We start from the raw sequence: 18,503 nt of genomic DNA on the forward strand, positions 1-18,503 counted from the left end.
TCAGCTGGGTCGGGGTCATTGGTTTCTCAGGTTTAAAGACTTAGGTGTTTTGTTTTTAATTTAAAAAAAGAAAACTTTCCTGACTCCTCTTCGATGGGTTTATTTATATATATGTAGTATTATTTCTCAATGTTTTCATTCAAATTTTTTCACTAAGTTATGTTTTTTTGGTTTGTTCCTTAAATATTTTATACCCAGATCTGTTGAATTAGATTGATATAGTTTTATTTTTAAAAACAGAGGTACTTAGCAAAATGTAGTTTTTCATTATATTTTAAAAACCAGGTTTATGCTTCTGGTAAATGTTCATAAACGATATTTTAAATCGGACCACGTAGTAAATTGCTGTATTCTGATATAGCAAATGCCCTTCGTACCTGTTTTAGGAAGAGGAAGGAAGGGCAAGGCAAACTAGAGGAAAGTTATGTGAGCGGGTTTGCTGATTGTGGCTGGTTTGGGGAGATTTTCAATTTTGTTTGGCTTAAGTGCTAGAATAAAGTCACAGTGTAAGCTGTCTTCAGCCTTTTATGGCAGTCCTGGACTCACATCTGATCTTTTCACTGTCAGATGTGCCTTTGCACATGGTGGGAATGGAGTACTCCGTTATAGGTTTTTCGGATGAAGGGAGCTGTACGCATTTCTCAGGCATTAACAAAGCAGAGACAGGTTACTTAGAAAGATCTGCTGTTTCCAGCTATTGGCTAAGTAGGTGAAAAACCTCTGTAGTGTCTGAATAGATGCACATTCTCACCTGGGCTATTGCAGCATTCTCCTAGATGGTCTCCCTGTCTTCAGGGAGGTGTCCCCTTCATCCCTCCACCACCCTGCAGTACGTTTATTGCATCCAGACCTCCCTTCCCTCCCTGGCTTCAGATGCTTCTGTGGCTCCCTGGGACGGCGCAGCAGAGGTTCATGAACAGCATCAGCCTCGCCTTTGGCTCTTCTTTGCTATGCCCTTCCTGCTGCCAGGCATCCCCCCCTCCCCCTCCCCTGCCAAATGGTCTTCCTGGCTTTTAAGACTGACCTCAAGTCCCAGATGAGCCTGACACCTTTCCTTTCTAACTTTTCTCCCTTCCTGGCCAGAATGCACCTGTGTGCCCAGGTGCCTGTGTACATGTTGGTCAGAGCACTTACAATACAGCACGTGGGGTTTCCTTGTCCTTCTGCGGAGCTCCCAGGGAGCAGATTCTCTCTGTCTCCCAGGCCCAGCACCACGCCTCGCCCTCCTGAATGTTTGACACACAGGTGTTGAATGAAGGACTGAATTCCTTAGCTAAGGGCGCTGTTATCCATCCAGACTAGAGCCCAGTGTTCTTTGACTCCCACCTCCTTCCCCCCTTAGAACATGCTGCTGTTTTTGCCTCAGGAATACCCCGCAGAGCTCTGCCACCTTCTCCCCTTTCTGGTTCGGGCTCAGACCGTTTGTATCTCTCACTGACTTCTTCACGTGGTCTCCTGACCCTCGTGCCATGGTCCCCTCCGGTGTTTTCCTTCTGCCACAGCCGCTCATGCTTTTTCTTCTGCTCATGTCCGATCGTGTCATCCTCTGGCCCAACTCCCTCACAGCTTCCCTGTTGCCTCCAGAATCAAGGCCTGCCCCAAATCAGCTTTCTACCTCCATTCCTGCTGCATTCCTCACTCCTCCCGTGTGCCTCCCACCCCGAGGTCTCCTGAGCTAGTGAGCCCTGACCCCAGCACTGAAGTTGGTACTGGTACATGGGACTGTCAGCCCCTTGGCTGTGGGCAGCATTTCTGGCCACATGGTTGGAATAGTCAAAGCAGATGCCTCCATGTGGCTGACTCTAGTGGGTTTCCTCTGCCCCGGCTCCCGTCCTCTCCGTCACACTCCGCATGGAGGGCGCGGCCGCAGCGGCTTGGGGGGCTTTCTGTGGCATTTGCAGTTGGGAAGCGCTCTGTGCCACTGTAAGGTTAACACTCCTTGGCCAAAAGCTCGGTTTTCCTTTTGGGTTTGCTAATCGCTGGTCTTCCTGCCTTGGCGACAGCCTTGGGAGGTTCTGTTTAACATGGGAGACCCTGTCAGTAAACCCTTCACCGGGTCACCTTTTTCAAGGATTCTTAGGAGGCATCAAGTAGCATTGGTGGTAACCAGATGGCTGTTCCAGAGCATCGAAAGAATCTTACTCTCAGAAACCCATTCAGGATCCAAGAGGCACCTCTTTTGCTGGACTACAGCTAGAACAGTGTGGGATCTGTGTTCCTATCACAGGCCCTGCGGGGCCTGCCCGCTGGGTACTAACTAGCTGTCGTGGGGGGTTTGGGTTCGAATAGCATGGTGTTAAGAACTTGGGCTTTGGGTTTTGAGTCTGCCAGGTCTGACTTAAGTCTTTGCCAGTTACAAGTTGTGTGATTTTAGAAAGCTGTCCTTTCTGGTAGTCATTCTCTACCTCACAGATGCATTCTAAGAATTAAATGTGATAATATATGAAAAACATTTAACAGCAATGCCATGTGCTAGGAAGAACTCAGTAAATGTTAGCAGCTATCTTTATTATCATGATTACCAATATTTACTCTTTACTCAAGCTCGTTTTGCAAGTCTTGCTGCAGAGATAATTGTGCGGGCTTACCTGACAGGGTGTGGATTAATTAGCTGCTGATGGTAAACATTTCATAAACCTTTGTCTACAGAACATTAAGGTGAGTCAGGTTACAGCTGGTCTTGTAAGGTGCTCTGTACAGGAAGGATTGTTTCTTTTCAGGATGCGTGACGGACCACTTGGTGCTTCTGGCTTGTTGCCGTGAAATTGTGCTGGTAGAACAGAGTCTTGCTGCCTGAAGTCACACACCTGAAAATATACAGCTTTTTCATACGGGGTTTCTAGGGGAGACGTGGCAGAGTCCCCTGGACCCAGTGGCGGTGGAGAGCAGCTGTTGTATGTGGTGCCCCACTTGCCTACGCTGCGGCGGGTTGTGTGAGCGGCACACACGTGCTCTCCTGTAGCCTGGGTGCAGTCTGATGCTGGCAGCTGCCTGGCCAGTTTTTCCATTACGTTTGCAGCGCTTACCAGAAAGCTCTAAAGAAGAGGAGAATTCAAGCAGCCTGTGGCCCTTGCTTGTTTTGAAGGCAGGGAGGGTGGCATCATCTCTGTTGGCCAGTCTCTAAAGGATACAGATATGAGGGAGTAATATTTTAGACTTCGCCAAAAAAAAAAAAAAAAGAATGAGTTAGAAGAATATAAAATGATTCTTGAATCTGAGATGTCGTAGCTCAAAGGAGAGCCTCCTGAGGGAGCGGGGGCAGAGAGGTGGGCCTTCTGAGACATTGACTGTCCAAAGCAGGATCAGCAATACCCTGTCCTATTTTTATTACTATTTTTTATTTTGGTAAGTAGAGTTTTTTTGGATTGAAGTTACACTCGTTCAGTTATGTGTCGTTTTGGCTGCTTTCATGCTACAACAGCAGAGTTGAGCAGTTGTGACAGAGACCATATATCTCACAAGCCAAAAATAATTACTCTCTGTCCCTTTACAGGAAAAGTGTGCCAACTCTAGTCTAAAGGAGAGATCTTCTCTCCTGTCTCTTAACAGGGCTTGGGATCTCAGAAAGTACTGTTTAAGCATCAGCCAGACTTGGATTCACATCGCAGCCCAGCTGCTGACTGGCTGTGTGACCTTGGACAAGTGGCTTAACCTCTCTGTGCCTGTTTCTTCATCTTAAAACTGAGTTAATAATTAGAACCTGCCTTATGAGTTAAGGCCTGGAATGCGCTCAGGGTGGCATCCGGCATGAATTAATTGCCCTGTAAATGTTAGCTGCTGCTGTTAGGGTGATTCTGTGGGTCTATGAAGTGTAGTCTGCATGGTGCTGCCCCAGGCAGATGCCAAGGTAACTTGAACAAATCCATTTTAAACCCATTGCTACTAACTCAAAGGAGTAAGAGAGCCTCTGACGTAGCTGAGAATTAGCCCAGTGGCTGAGCTAAGACCCTTGTTCCCATGCACTCTGACCTTCCAAACAACACTGCTGAAGGTGGGCTGCCTTCTGGCTGTTGCTTCATCCTTGTCCAGTCATTTGTGACGTTTCCTTGTAGGATTAGGAAGTATTTTCCTCCCTGACACCATGATTTCCTGGTATTGTTTCAAACTTAGAATTCAGATGAATCTTCTAAACTTGTTCATTCATTCACCAAACATTTGCTGAGTGCCTGCTGTGTGCTGGGGCCTGCTGCACATCCCTGTCTGGATGCTGACACAGTGCTTGTGGACCGGTCACTCGCCTTCCTCCTGGCTGCCAGCTCTGGCTGGTTTTGAAAGGGGTAGCTCCCCAGTATGATGCCAAAGCCAGGAACTTCCATTATATCTGCTTGGCTTTATTTTGGGGGGGAAGGGGAGAGGGCCACATTTCAGGGTCCATTAATGCCTGTTCCTTGGAGCAGCTGAAGGAAGTCAGGGAAAGGGTTAGCCAGTTGGCTGTAAAGAGGGTCCCAAAAAGGAGGATTCGGCTCTGCTGGGTCTTGCAAAGGAGGACCGTGAAAAATAGAAAAGTCTCTGCAGAACCGAGGCCTTACCCCTGATGGAACAGCCAACTCAGGAGAACCAGCGCCGAGGCAGGCCAGCCACGCCTCTCCCCGCCTGCATCTGCTCCAGATCGGACCTGGTGGCTCTGCCCTTCTGTCAGGAATAAGCCGTGAATCCAAAGAGAAGCTTTAACTGAGCTTAGGAAAGATAAGACACGTTTTCTAGGCTGGATGCATTAGTGGTGGGATAGTTATAGAAAACTGCTGTGCAGCCAGAGATTAGAGGGTTGAGTAAGAGAAGAGGGAAATGGACAGTGAAAACTGGCGCAGAATGGGCCTCCCCGGGCTTTGCAGCTGTGCTTCTGTGTTACCATCCATCATTACGGACCCAGCGCTCTGTTTGGTAGGATCAGACCATGTCCGGGTGCTGCTGAAATCCCCATTGCACTCAGAAGGAAGTCTAAATCTGGGCCACCGCGTGCCCTGGCTCTGCCTGCCCTGCCAGCCTTGTCCCGCCTCCATGCCCTGCACCCCTTACTCCCCTCCTCTCCCCTTTGTAGCTCTTCCAACAGGCTGTGCGCTTTCCCCACCGGAGAGTCCCTCCTGGAAAGCTGTCCCCACGGCTCACTCCCAGTCTTTCTTCAGGGTCTGCTTAAAACATCTCTTCCTTACAGACCCTCCGGGTCTTCCTGTCAGAACACCTAACGCAGCGGTCGGCAAACTGCGGCTCGCGAGCCACATGCGGCTCTTTGGCCCCTCGAGTTTTTAGCAAAGGCCAGCTTAGGAGTACCCTAATTAAGTTAATAACAATGTACCTACCTATATAGTTTAAAAAATGTGGCTCTCAAAAGAAATTTCAATCGTTGTACTGTTGATATTTGGCTCTGTTGACTAATGAGTTTGCCGACCACGGCTCTAACGCATCCAGTATTCCCTTTGCCGTTCGCATTATGCTTCTATTTTTTGGATGTCTGCTTTCCCAGTAAGCCTGTGGGAGCACAGGGACCATGTCTTTGTTGGCCCTGTTATAATTGTTCCTTACATTTGTTTATTGACTCAATAACCAGGAGCAATCATTTGTAAATGGTTGGGGGCGGGGCACAAGCTTTAACCTTTTATCTTACAAATAATTTCTGAGCAAAATAATTATTTTACACACACATTTTAAAGGAATTCTCTGAGGTGCCATTTTTCAGTGACTGTACACACATTGGACAAGTCTTACTTGCTTTTCTCTTCCCCGCAGAATGAAATGTGCCTGGCCACTCAACAGCTGTCTAAGCAGCTACTGGCATATGAGAAACAGGTACCTTGATACTTATATGGCATGTGATGTTGTGCTCAGGACTTTCTTAACTGGAGTTCTTTAGAAGAAATTCTCCAAAGGCTTTTTTAAGAGACCTTCCATCCTCCTGCGCCCTTTCCCTTCTTTTTTTCCATAATCCATTTCCATTTTTTCTTGCCTTTTCCTTTCCCCTGATAAGTTGTCACTGGTGATTATCTTAGAGTCTGTATGATGCCTTCTCAGTAGCCTGCAGGAGTCATCAGCTGCCCTTGAGGGAGGGTTCATGGTACCTGAGGGACTACAAATGAATTGACACTAACAATTCCAGGAAATAAATGCACAGATACCATGATGTCTGAACAGAGGGTGATGGCCAATGAAGGAATAGTTTGGGAGGGGCAGTTGTGTGCTAGACGCTCTGGCATGGCCTGCTCTTGGGAGAAGAAAGGAAGTTGGTGTGGAGGGTATATTGGTGGGGTGATGTTGTGGTGCTGAATTCCCAAGCATTCCATAACACCTGGCTCTCTTATTCTTCGGTCTTAGAATTTTGCTCTTGGCAAAGGCGATGAAGAAGTAATTTCTACACTTCACTACTTTTCCAAAGTGGTGGATGAGGTAAGTTAGCAACATGGCAAAAAAAAAATTGTTTTATTCATTTTTGAATTTTCTTTCAGCTTTTACTTTGGTCCACTTTCCATCTTTAGATATCTACGTAAATATCTGAGATGTTATCTCAACTTGTTGATATTCCAAGGTTTGTTTCATAAGAGTGGTTGTATACTATCCTATGTTTCCAGTTTGAGGGGAAGGGCTTTGATATACATGAGCAATAGACCAAAAGACAGATTTCCAAGAAGTTAGTTTCCTAAGGAGGGTGCATTAGCCTCTCAGGACTGCTGTAATAAATTACAAGTAGGTGGCTTAAAACAATAGAAATTTATTTTCTCACAGTTCTGGAAGCCAGAAGTGTGAAATCAAGGTGTTGGAGGGCCGCGCTCCCTCCGAAGGCTCTAGGGGAGGATCCGTCCTTCCTCTTCTGGCTTTTGGTGGTTCCAGGTGTCCTTGGCTTGTGGCAGCATCACTCCCACCTCACCCTGCCTTCACATGGCCTTCCCAGACTCCACCTCACCCCATGTTTTTTCTCTTTTCCGTGTCCTCTCTTCTCATAAGGACACCTGTCATTGGATTTAGGGCCCACCTGGATAACCCAGGATGATCTCATTTCAGGACCCTTTGTTGCATCTGCAGAGACCATTTTCTCAAATATTCACATGTTCGGGGTGGACATTTCTTTTGGGGGAGCACGACTCCACTCACTGCAAAGGGTTTCATACAACTCTTCTGGTATCTGTATTGTATAATCCTCTTGGAAGGTTTGTGGAAACAGGTATTATTGTAGGAAAAGTGCATAAATCCTGATTGAAAAAAAAAAGCTCAGATGCTACTAGTGCTGGGCAGAATCCTCCACAAAACTAGGTAGATTTAAACTGTTTCATCTTTCAAAGAGTTTGCAAACTTGTCATAGAAAATCATCATAAAGAATAAGCAAAAAAAGAATATGCAGATGCCACTGAACTGTTGAATCATTGATACAAAGTAGCACTGTCTTCAGATTATAAAACGAGAAACTAACATTCATGTAAAATTGTACTGATAGCATTTTCATGCATTCAGCAAATCAGTCCAAGTCATTGTTCATTTGACAACCATGATTGACCACCTGCTGTTTAGCAGGTGCTGTTCTGGGCACTGAGGATGCACCAGAGAACAAGTTGACCACTTCTTTTTTAGCTTCATCCTCTATCCCACTACTGTGACTTTTTTTAAAATGTGCGTTAAAATAGATGGATAATATAATTAGAGAGGAGCAAAATGTAAATTTTTTTGGAAAGTGAGGAGAAGAATGTTTGTTAATTAACAGTGAATAAATAATCCAGGGAAAGAAGCAAAAACTACACCCACTGAAGCCAGATGTTTTCTTGACTGGAAGAGAGTGGCTAAGGACATGGGGGTAGTCGTCAGAACCAAGATTTCCAGATAAAGATAGTTACTCGCAACCATATTTCCATGGGCAGAAATGATGATGATTTCAGCGGAGAGTGAATCACTCTCAAAGGATGGAGGCCTGGGAGTGTGCTGTCTGGTGGCAGGCATCATGGCGTCCTGGAAGTTCAGCACCTTTAGGAGTTTTCAGAGATGCAAGTGCAAGCAGTTAGCTCATGGGGGAGGGGAGTCGCTTTGGAGGTTATTTTTCTACCTGGGCCTATACCAGGTTGAAAAATTTTCAAGACAAGTAATTTGACTCCGAAGTTAAAGAAAACTCCAAATAAACGTAGTTTGTGCGGCTTATATTTAATAGCATGTCCTGGAAGCAGATCTCCGTGTAGTGGCATGCAGAGATTTTTGGCATTGGTGATTTCCCCAAAAGCAAGGTTTCTTCGTCACTTCCTTGGAGTTCATCTGAGACAGGAAGTCGTCGTCTTTATGGATTCCATTGCTGAGTGGGTGTCAGGCCCTCCGCTCTGAGTGTTTTTATTCACGGGCCAGCTTTGTCCTCACAGCAGCCGTGCAGGGAGGATGATGGGCCCCATTTTCTCTGTGATGCTGCTGCAGTGCCAAGAGGTCGTCCCCACTCTGTCCACTCTCCTCACTGAAGGCACTGTGTTTAGAAATGGTTGTCCCATACCTCTCCAACGCTCCAAGGCAAAAGTGGACAACACACACCCTTTGAACCTTAAGAGGAAAGTAGGAAGAAACTGAGTCGCTAGGAAATTTGCCGTTCCTGAAGTGCATAACCATTGGAATGCCACGTATCTCCCTGAGTTTTGGTTTCTTCATCTGTGGGAAAGCCCACTTAATTACGATGTTACAAAGATTAAATCAAATGATGTATATCAGATGTTGAGCCCAGAGACAGGCACATAGTAGGTGCACTTGTTGACTTTCATTCAATTAACTTAGTAAAAAACAGTTTATTTCTTATTTAAGTTATTCAGGAGAAATCATTAACACATTCTATCCTGATGGCTAATTTAGAGGCGCGACTGTCTTCGTGTATTTCCAGCTGGACAAAGCTGCCACGCCTTGGCTTGATTGACAGATGGGGAGAACATTACCAGCTCGGCCTGTAGCTCCTTGCCTGGCAAATGGTCGACCTTGGGCAAGTCTTTAAGTGTATCAAAGCAGCCTCTGCAGGAATAGCCCTGAAGGACCAGAGTGCTGGGGAGACCTCTATGTAGAAGGGGACTCGTATGTTACTGACAGAAACTGCCACATGTTTACTCCAAAAAGTGATTGCTGGGTGATCCCCCCTATTCACCCAGCAGGAATCCTGGGACACCCTCAGTGATCTCTGGCAGTCTGGGGCCCAGGGAAGAATCCCTTCCACTGTGTTTGTTTCTAATTGCTAATGTCTGGGTGGCAAAACATTTGAAGTTTTTTGCAGCTTTGTGAGCATGAAAAAAGTAACTCGGTATCTCAGACAGTGGAATGGGAAGAATATGGCGTTTGGATCCTAATAGCCTGGGATTAAAATCCCAGTCATGCCACTTACTTGCTGTCTGTAAAACAGGGATAATAAACAATACCTAACTCACAGAGCAGGTGAGACTGAGAACTAGATGGTATAAAGCATGGAAAGCTGCCCTACAGAAAATGCTCCAAATGCTGGTGCTGATGGGGTTCATTTTTATTTCTCCTTGACCACTGACAGCGACGGGCTTTAGCAAGGCCTTGAGATAGAAGGGGAGAAAGAATCAGGAGCTGTTAGAACTATCTGGTGTGGAGGGTCACATGTGGATACAGTCGTCTCATTCTTAGAAAGGTTTTCTTCTAAAGAGCAGAGGCCTGGAGTCCAGCTGAGTTGTTTCAGCAGGGAGCTTTCTTTGCCGGAGCGTACTCCCAGGGTTAGAAGGCTCCCAGCAGGCCTGCCTTTCAAGTGTGACTGCAGCCCTCTGCGAGTGAGAGAGCTCACAGTGGCCTGGCGAGGTGGTGACTTGTGCTGAGCACTCCACCCAGTGAGCTGTGTTCACTGCAAGCACATCAAAGCGCTCCTGCTCCCCAGGGGGTGTGGCTTAGCCTGAGAACACCCAACCAGCGTTTGCACAGTAAGCAAACGATAACTACGGCTCAGACTCCTTTAGCAAACTTTACCGGTCAGTTAGAACCTCACGGTTAGTGTTTAATACCTCTAGGCCAACATCATTTACTGCTGTAAGAGGGTATTTTTTTGCCAAAGAAGTGTAACTGAGCTCTCTAACCACTCGGAAGTGTTCATCGCGATTCCTTGGTGAAATAAGACAGTTTCAGTAAAATAGTGGATCTAATTTTCTTCAGTAGATTTCTCTTTCTTTTAGCTCAACGTTCTCCATACGGAGCTGGCTAAGCAGTTGGCAGACACAATGGTTCTACCCATTGTACAATTTCGGGAAAAGGATCTCACAGGTAAAGTAACTGAATTCAGTGCCCATTACCTTTAAAATATTAGTTCATTTAATAATAATTCATACTGCATTAATTTCTTTAAATGCGTGGATTACTGAGAAATGCCCTATCTTGTTGAGTAGTTCAATTGAACTAACTTGCATTGAATCCCCACTGTGTTCTTGGCTCAGCTAAAGGAGGTCACAGGCTAATAAAACAGACTTGGAGTCGGACAATGGTAACATCATGTGATGAGGGCAGCAGGACAGAGACGTCCAAGGAATAGCAAGAGGAACAGAAAGACGTCATTGCCCTTTTGGGGACAGGGTGCCAGGGAAGGCTTCCTGGAGAAGGTGATCTCCTGGCTGGGCTCTCAGAGGTGAATTCGTGTTTACCGAGTACACAGAGATAGCAAGGCTTGTATCGCCGCCCGGAGCATTTGCAAAGGCACACTGTTCTTAGGGATGTAAGGTGGGAGGAGGCTTGGATATCATTTTTAACCATTTGCACTATAGACGCAAGCGTCTATAGACGCAAGCGGTGGACCTTTTTTAATTAAATTCAAAATGTCATGGCAGTTAACTGGTTAAAGGAAATGTTCTGGAAAGTAAGTAATCATCCCCTAAGACCTGGGTTGTCTTTTGGCTTCGTTTTTTGGGAGGCAAACCTGGAATTGAGAGCGTCTGCCCACGGCTTTGGTGACAGTGGCCTCATGACTCCAGGAGAGCTAACCATGTGGATTAGGAGTTTTTACCCAGGATGGTGATTTTTTTTTTTTAAGGAGAGTATCAATGAAAAACGTTTAAGTGTCCTTTTCTGATGACACCAGGACAAATTGGAAGTGTTGGCGCAGGTCATACTGGAGTTAGCATCGGAACCAATTTAGAATCTGGCACCCTCTCACCCCCCAGATGGTGGTGTTTCATTTTTCTGCCTTACTCGTTTGCTCACCAATACAAGGACGCAATCTGGATGAGGGCAGCACAAGAAATGTTAAGAAAGCTACTTAAATTGGTAAGGAAAAACATCACAGCTCTGCTCCAAAAGGAAGTAAAAAGGAGAGAGAAAGAAGGGAAAATGCAAGAAGAGAAAGTATCCTGATATCAGGAAGAGTAAGAAATAATATGAAGAGAAGTTAAAAAGCTGGAGGCAGTTTTGAAGTAAATTGAAAAGCAATATAGATGATGTGAAAATGCTTGGCTTTGACAAAGTAGAAATGGAGAGCGTTAAAACTGTAAAGCATCACTTTCGTTTAGGTGTCCGTCTTTTTTCTTTTAGATATCTGTGTTTTTAAGTGTTTAACCTTGGACTTTCATTGCTCTCATTGATCTTTTTGGGGGGTTTGTCTTGGACTTTGTTTAGCCATCTTTGTATGTGAAGCGGGTAGCGCCCACATGGGGTAATAGTTGTTGGTGTTGGCTTGCTGAAAGTACAGTACACTGGATTGCTTCAGGTCTTTTTCGTTAAAACAAGCACCTGTGTTCTTTTGTCAGGTTTTAAAATGGCAATGACAGGCCATTTCCAGGGTTTGGTATAGTGAGGGCATTCTGAGGAGAGATGTCTGAGAACACGTGGGGGCTGAAGAGGCGGGGCTTACACATACACTCCAGGTCTCTGCATAGTCCCTGCCACCATGCCCTCCACCTGGTCTCCGAGTGCCCTCTCCTTCACAGATCCTCAAGGCTGCCTGGGAGAACTGCTCCCTGCTCCGGGGGCAGTCAGGGTCCCTGGGTGTGGGGTGCAGCTGAAGCCACAAGCTCCAGTGAGAGCAGGAGTCCCCGCCGGGCCAGGGCCCCGTGAGGGCCGAGGGCCTGAGGTGCTGGCAGCGCCTTCCCGTCCGCGTGGACACCTTTCTTTCCTTGGGCGAGCACGCAGCTCTGGACCGGCTTGTTTTGTTTGTCTTTGCTCTAAGACGTCTCTTTTCTCTTGGGCAGAAGTAAGCACTCTGAAGGATCTCTTCGGACTCGCCAGCACGGGTAGGCACCTCTCCATTCTCGTGTGCGGGTTTAGTGAGTCTGTGGGCGGAGATGCTGAATGAATGTTCTTGCCTTTCAACCCGTCTGGGTGCTAACATGTCTCTTTACTTTTAGAGCATGACCTCTCAATGGCAAAATATAGCAGGCTTCCTAAAAAGAAGGAGAATGAAAAGGTAAGAACACTGCCGTACACGTCTTCACCTCCTTTACGTAGCTCCTTTTGTGTCTTCCCGTTGTGAGTTTGTGGCCTTGAGGGTGTCTTGGTGAATTTCTTCTCTTTTTTCCTATACATAAATTTTTTAAATTTTTTATTCTAAATCTCCTAAAGTAGATTTTTCACTTCCCAAGTCTAGCTTTGAAAATTAGTTTTCAAACACCAACTTGGGACCATCGTAAAATTACAGTCACACTATGATTTTAACGTAAGCGGGGCTCCTCACGTGATTGACTCATAGACACTCGGGCACTTGCTGGCTCTGATTCTTTAACTCACCACTGTAAGTAATACTGGATGTTTTCAGGCACGTGCCTTTCATTTCTGCCACATGATTTCCTTAGAGCAGTCTCACAGGTGACCAGAACGTGTGTGGCCTTCAGCGCCCTGGCCGTGTTGTTTTCCTAACGGGTGTGGCGCTTGGAGTGCTACCAGCAGGGACCGGCTCCACCCAGGCAGCCGCACAACACGGACATGCTGTCACTTTGGATATTTGAAAACATGAGCTGGAACCTTATCTATGTTTCATTCTCTTGGTTACAAAAATGGTTCTCATGTAGAAATGAGCACGGTTTGGAGCTGCGTGCTCTGACGGAATTGCCACGTCCATCGGCCAAAGTGACGTTCTCCTTTCACCTCTCCGACAGGTGAAGACTGAGGTGGTGAAGGAGGTGGCGGCTGCCCGGCGGAAACAGCACCTTTCGTCCCTTCAGTACTACTGCGCCCTCAACGCGCTGCAGTACAGGAAGCGCATGGCCATGATGGAGCCCATGCTGGGCTTCGCCCACGGACAGGTAGGCAGCCCGTCCCCGAGACGTAGGACCTACGCCCGCTGCGGAGGGAGCACGGGGGACACACAGGCAGCGTCAGAGGAGGAAGCCCATGCACAACCTCCCAGGAGCTCTCAGAAGCCCGGCACCTGGAGAGCTTCCGGTGGGCGGCACCTGGAGAGCTTCCGGTGGGCTGGGCCATCAGCTGGGCTTGGGCTGTACACGCAGGAAACGATGGCCTTGGTCCCGTGCCTCCTGTGGGCAGGCGCCGGCACGGCCCTTGTCTCTGACCCAAATGACAGCAGGCCGGGCCCGACTGTCTGAGAAGCAGCTTCCTGTGCGGGCTGTGGAGCCCGGCACACAGGCCGCCCCTGCTCAGTGGTACAGTCACCTGGGCGGGGCTGTTCTCGTGAGACGTGGCAAATGCCAGCACCTGGGCACGTAGGACCTGGGGGAACGTTGCCCATGAAATCACGGTAGAGTGTTTGTGTGCAGGGAGGTCCCAGGTTCAAGATGGGGCCTTGCCTGTGGCACCAGCCTGGCAGGGACAGGAGTGGTGGGAATGTGAGGCAAGTGGCACCAGCCTCGCCCGCCATTCCTGCCCTGCGGTCGCCCCACTTATTGGTGACTCCAGACTCACTCCGGCTTGTGAGAAACGCATCTGGAAACCTTCTCTGATCTAGGGTCGGAAAGGGATGTGAGGAAGCAAAATGTTGAGAAGGAAAAGTCAGCAACTTAAAAACCTTACATGTGAGCGCCTATTATTTTCATAATACATTTAAAAAATACATATTGTATTTTTTATGTTAATCCTCACCCAAGGATATTTTTCCATTGATTTTTAGAGAGAGTGGAAGGGAGGGGAAGAGAGAGAGAGACATCGATGTGAGACGCATCAATTGGTTGCCTCCTGCACACGTCCTGACCAGGGCCAGGATCAAGCCGGCAATCGAGGTATGTGCCCTTGACCAGAATTAAACCTGGGACCCTTCAGTCCATGGGCCCACGCCTCTATCCACTGAGCCAAACTGGCTAGGGCTAAAAATACAAACATTTTTAAAAAGCACATCACTTTCATTCAGGGAAAGGAGGAACCAGAGAAGATTTTTAAACATCCAAATTCAGTTGTCTGTCATCTTAATATGGTTATTACCTTGCTGAATAATGCAGACACTAAAGTCAGCTTATGCCCTTAGTGGTAATATTTAATAGAACAGTGTAATCTTTCTGTATCATCTGAGTAAGCTGGGCTAAACCAAAATCTAGCACTGCCCCGCTGTGGGCTGCAGCCCTCAGCAAATCCTTGGGTTGGGCCAGCTTCCTCACATGGGCACTGTGTCCACATGTGTGTCCTCTCTGTTGCCCCCTCTCTCCTTCCATTAAACATTGCACCTCTGCCCTGGTGGGTATCCTACTTGTTAGAGAATGCCAGCACCCCTCCGCTCTCTACTTAGCACCTGGGCACAAAGGGCGTGGAGAAGTCATCCTGGACTGACAGGTCTGGCCTTTGGAGCAGTAATCCCTGCCCATTAGAGGCCCAGGGCCAGGGAGTATCTGGAACTTAGTCTAGAAAGATGTACGCTGCAGGCCTGGGACAGGCTTGGGAGCCTGGGTAGAGGAGGGACCCTAAAAGCGCTAAAGGATGGGTTTTATCCGGTTGCTTTCACTCTTCATGGCCGAGAAGTACACCACTTCCCCCAGCCTGGACCTTTGAAGCGAATGCTGCTGGCCGTGGGGGCGGAGGGGGGGGGCCGGCGGCGGGGGGGAGAGGGACTGTGGGCACAGCAACATGAATGCAGCCCATGCCTGGGAAGGCAGAACGGAGCACACTGGTGTTGGGGACTGAGGATGGCACATTTCATTTTTCATATGAAAAGTATCCAGATTTTAAGACACAAGACCAAATAGCCCCTCACCCTGCAGACTTTAATCCTGGTGAAATGGTAGTTCTTTCTCTTAGGCCAGGTTGTTGTCTGACCCCCTCTTTGGATGATTCCGAAGCAGCCCTTTTAAGTCAGTGTTCGTTGAGCATCACCTTTGTTGGCTGCTGGTTTTTTGACCATTGTACTTCCCACTGCTCCCGAAGGCGTGTGAACTTTGGTCTTTGGATGACTTTCCTCTGAATCAGACTTCTCACCACCACCCACCATAGTGGAGGTTGTTTGACTCCATTTCTGCCTTCCGTGGCCCTCGTCAAACAGGTTTTCAATTAAGTCATGACTAGTCCTCCCTCCTGCAAACCAATAGAGGCGTTGTCAGCCTGTCCAGGTTTATGAGGGCACACACATGAACTCTAATGTAGTATTTACAGGGTAAGCAGTATGTGACGTGGCTGTGGAAGCCAGTATCTCATCCCTGCCTTCCACCCATTCTTCAGATTTTTGAGGGAATACGTGAGCCCTGCCCTAGGAGCTGAGAGGCTAGTGGAGGGGCTCAGACATGGACGGGTGTGGGGAGTTCAGGGAGGGGAAGGTGAGGGGAAGCCAGCATGAAGTTGTGCCCTTAGAAATGCATAATGCTCCTTCAGCGGACTTTGATATTTAACATTTCAAGGATTCAGAATGCTCATCTCTGTACGATTCAAAGATCACGGGGCCAGAACCTCTCCCTGTTGGGGTTACTTTGCATTAGGGTAATCCGATCATCAGCTGCTTCTGTGCTGTAAGAACTAAGGACAGGTGTGTATGTACTTCCCCAGGCCTCAGGGCCGTACCGATGACTCCTGCTAGTCTCCCTGAGGTGAGAGGTCAGTGCTGTGCCCACCACCCAGGCAGGGGCTGCTTCCAGATCAGACAGACCAGCCCTGTAACCTGAGAGGATACCCATGTCCAAGCTGAGTGTTTTCTCTCTTTCATGACAGAGGTTTGCTACCATTACTTCTCTGCAATCGGGTGCAAAATGGAGTGGCTTATACCAAATTCAGATTTTTAAAGGCCCAGCCTTAGAAAGAGACGGAAGCTCGAGCTTTTCGGGCGGGATGGTTGCCCATGTCAGTCAGGCACAGAGGTCGTCCTCTTCTCGTTCCCGTACCCCTGCCCTTCAGGGCTTGTCAGGGGACCCCAACCTTCTGGGAAGTGAATACCTAGGAATCACAGAAGTAAAGAATTCCTTCTGTTGGTTCCCAAAAAGCCAGCAGCGGCAGTTTCATTTTCAGACTGGGTCCTCAGGTCTTCCCTGGGCAGAGAGAGCACCCACCGTAGGCATGGGGAGCACTATGCCAGGGCCGCCTGCTTCCTTTACACACACGTCCCCCTTCAGCGGATGTCAGGGTTGGAAGCACCTGCAGCCCAGCTTTCCCTCTGGAATTCAGCCATGTCACCGTGCAGCCTGTGTGCAGAGCTGCCCGTGGCTCAGGGAGGGGGTCAGTCAGATGGCGACCCTCGCCTCTCGGAGACCCTCCTGCTGCGTGTCTGTCTCTTGTTGGTGCTGTGCGTGTCACACACCGATGTGGCCCCTACAGATGCAAAGGTGAAGACGACCTAATCCTTGTCCTAGAAACCCACTATCTAGAACTCACACAGGAAAAAGGCTGACAATATTGAAATTAATTATCAGTAGTAATTACTGACACACCTGGTATATGCCAAGTGTTTAACTTACATGACTCCTGAGCTTTACAGAATTTTCACAGACTAGCAGATTTCTCCATCCCCTTTCTCCACATGCACCCGGGGGTTTGGGAGTAACTCTCAGCTGGTGGGGTGGGGGCTCATGGAGATGCCGCCAGTGCTGCGGGCGAGGAGCCGGCCAGCCAGGGTCAGCTGCCTCCGCCATCAGTCTCACAGTCCAGGAACTCAGCCGTCCACTTTCCTGAACGATTTTCAGAATATCGTAATTGTATCTTTCAGATTAACTTTTTTAAGAAGGGAGCAGCGATGTTTTCCCAAAGTATGGACAACTTCTTATCCTCCGTGTCGGACATGGTTCAGAGGTAATGCTGCACTCCGGTGGGGCCTTGGTGCTTTTGCTTTCTGCCAAATCAGCCTCTCCGGTGAGGGTGGGGGTGGGGGTGGGGGTGGGGGTGCGGGTGCGGGTTGCTGGCTGCAGAGGGTCCCCTGCAGCTGCTGTCCACTCCCTGAACTCCCAGGAACAGCGCCTTCTTAGCTGTCGACATTTGTGAACAGTGTGGTTAAAAAGTAATGATTTCTGCATTTCCCAGCATATGTGGAGCCCAGAGTCCTATCCACTACATTTACAGGTTATAAATCAATAAAAGATGAAAGGATCCACAGGGGAACTTTTCTATCAAGTCAAAGTTCTTCGGATCTTCTGTAACCATCAAGTTTCATGTGTTAGGAGCCTCAGTCCGGTTTAGACTTGCTGTGGAAAGCGTGCTTGTTTTCTTCTTGGAGAGCTAACGGGTTAGCAGCCAGAAGTGCTGCAACTTTTTAGGAACTTCTGATCATCACACTAATGTATGATAAACAAGGCAGTAAGCCTTTTTGAATTAATTTAACAACCTGGAGTTCAGTCTGACAGTTGCTTATTTTTTTAAAAAATGCGTCATCTCTCCAGACCGCCCTGCCACCCTTAATGATGCTGTGGCCACTCTGACTCCCTTTGCCCCCTGTTGTCAGCGTCCCTGATGGTGAGCTCAGGGGAGGCTCCGGGCACCTCCGGCACTGGGCTTATTTCATTAAGAAATCAGACATATGGCTCCTGAGTACTTTCCATGATTTCTGGGGATAGAAATATGTCTGTCTTGTGGGTGCACATGAGTATTTCTCTGGGGAGAAAATTCTTACCTTTCATCGGGTCCTCAGTTTTATCACCCACAAAAGTGTAAGAAACGAGGTGTTTTTGTAAAGCTTTGGCTCCCTCCCACCTGCCTTCTCTTGTACCGCTCCATTCTCCTAGCCGTGGCAGTGACAAGCAGGTGTAGCTAATGAGGTCTGTTCGCCAGCTGGCCCGGCCCGAGGCCACCAGCTATGGACTCCTGTCATTTCATTCAATGTCAGAGTAGCCAGCCCTCACCTGGATGGCGGCCTGCATCCAGCTGCGTTCAACACGGTACAGACGGCGGGCATGGGCTCTCCTACAGCGGAGTCTGAGTGTGCAAGCCCAAACTTACTTCCCTGCAGACCCTTTGAGAGAAAATCCTGAGGAACTCACTTTGTGGAACACTAGGCAGCTGGCCCCCAAGGTCCCCTCTATTTTAACATCTGTAATTCTGTCTTGCCTCCTTTAACACGGTGAAGAGGGACACGCCTCTGACGTTTGCTTTCTCGGATGGATGGGCCCTGTTGGCAGATGGTGTTCAGGCCTTTACAGCCCAGCCCGTCACCACCGGGTGCGGCAGGCGTGGGGCTGTCTATCTGAAAAGGTGCCCTGGCATTGCTGGTGCACCTTGGTACCACT

General features: G+C 48.1%; 1 protein-coding gene across 2 annotated transcripts in view; it reads left to right on the forward strand.

Annotated features, from left to right (window-relative positions):
• The window catches only part of APPL2 (adaptor protein, phosphotyrosine interacting with PH domain and leucine zipper 2), a 40,415-nt gene that overhangs the window by 10,644 nt on the left and 11,268 nt on the right, over positions 1-18,503 (forward strand). For both annotated transcript variants that reach the window (XM_079774131.1, XM_079774130.1), the window contains exons 3-9: positions 5,725-5,784; positions 6,307-6,378; positions 10,119-10,206; positions 12,120-12,161; positions 12,276-12,334; positions 13,023-13,169; positions 16,994-17,076. In XM_079774131.1, coding sequence (XP_079630257.1) covers positions 5,725-5,784; positions 6,307-6,378; positions 10,119-10,206; positions 12,120-12,161; positions 12,276-12,334; positions 13,023-13,169; positions 16,994-17,076 — 551 coding nt within the window. The remainder of the gene's footprint in view (positions 1-5,724; positions 5,785-6,306; positions 6,379-10,118; positions 10,207-12,119; positions 12,162-12,275; positions 12,335-13,022; positions 13,170-16,993; positions 17,077-18,503) is intronic.

This window comes from Cnephaeus nilssonii, assembly GCF_951640355.1.
Source record: "Cnephaeus nilssonii genome assembly, chromosome: 6".
NCBI lineage: Eukaryota > Metazoa > Chordata > Mammalia > Chiroptera > Vespertilionidae > Cnephaeus > Cnephaeus nilssonii.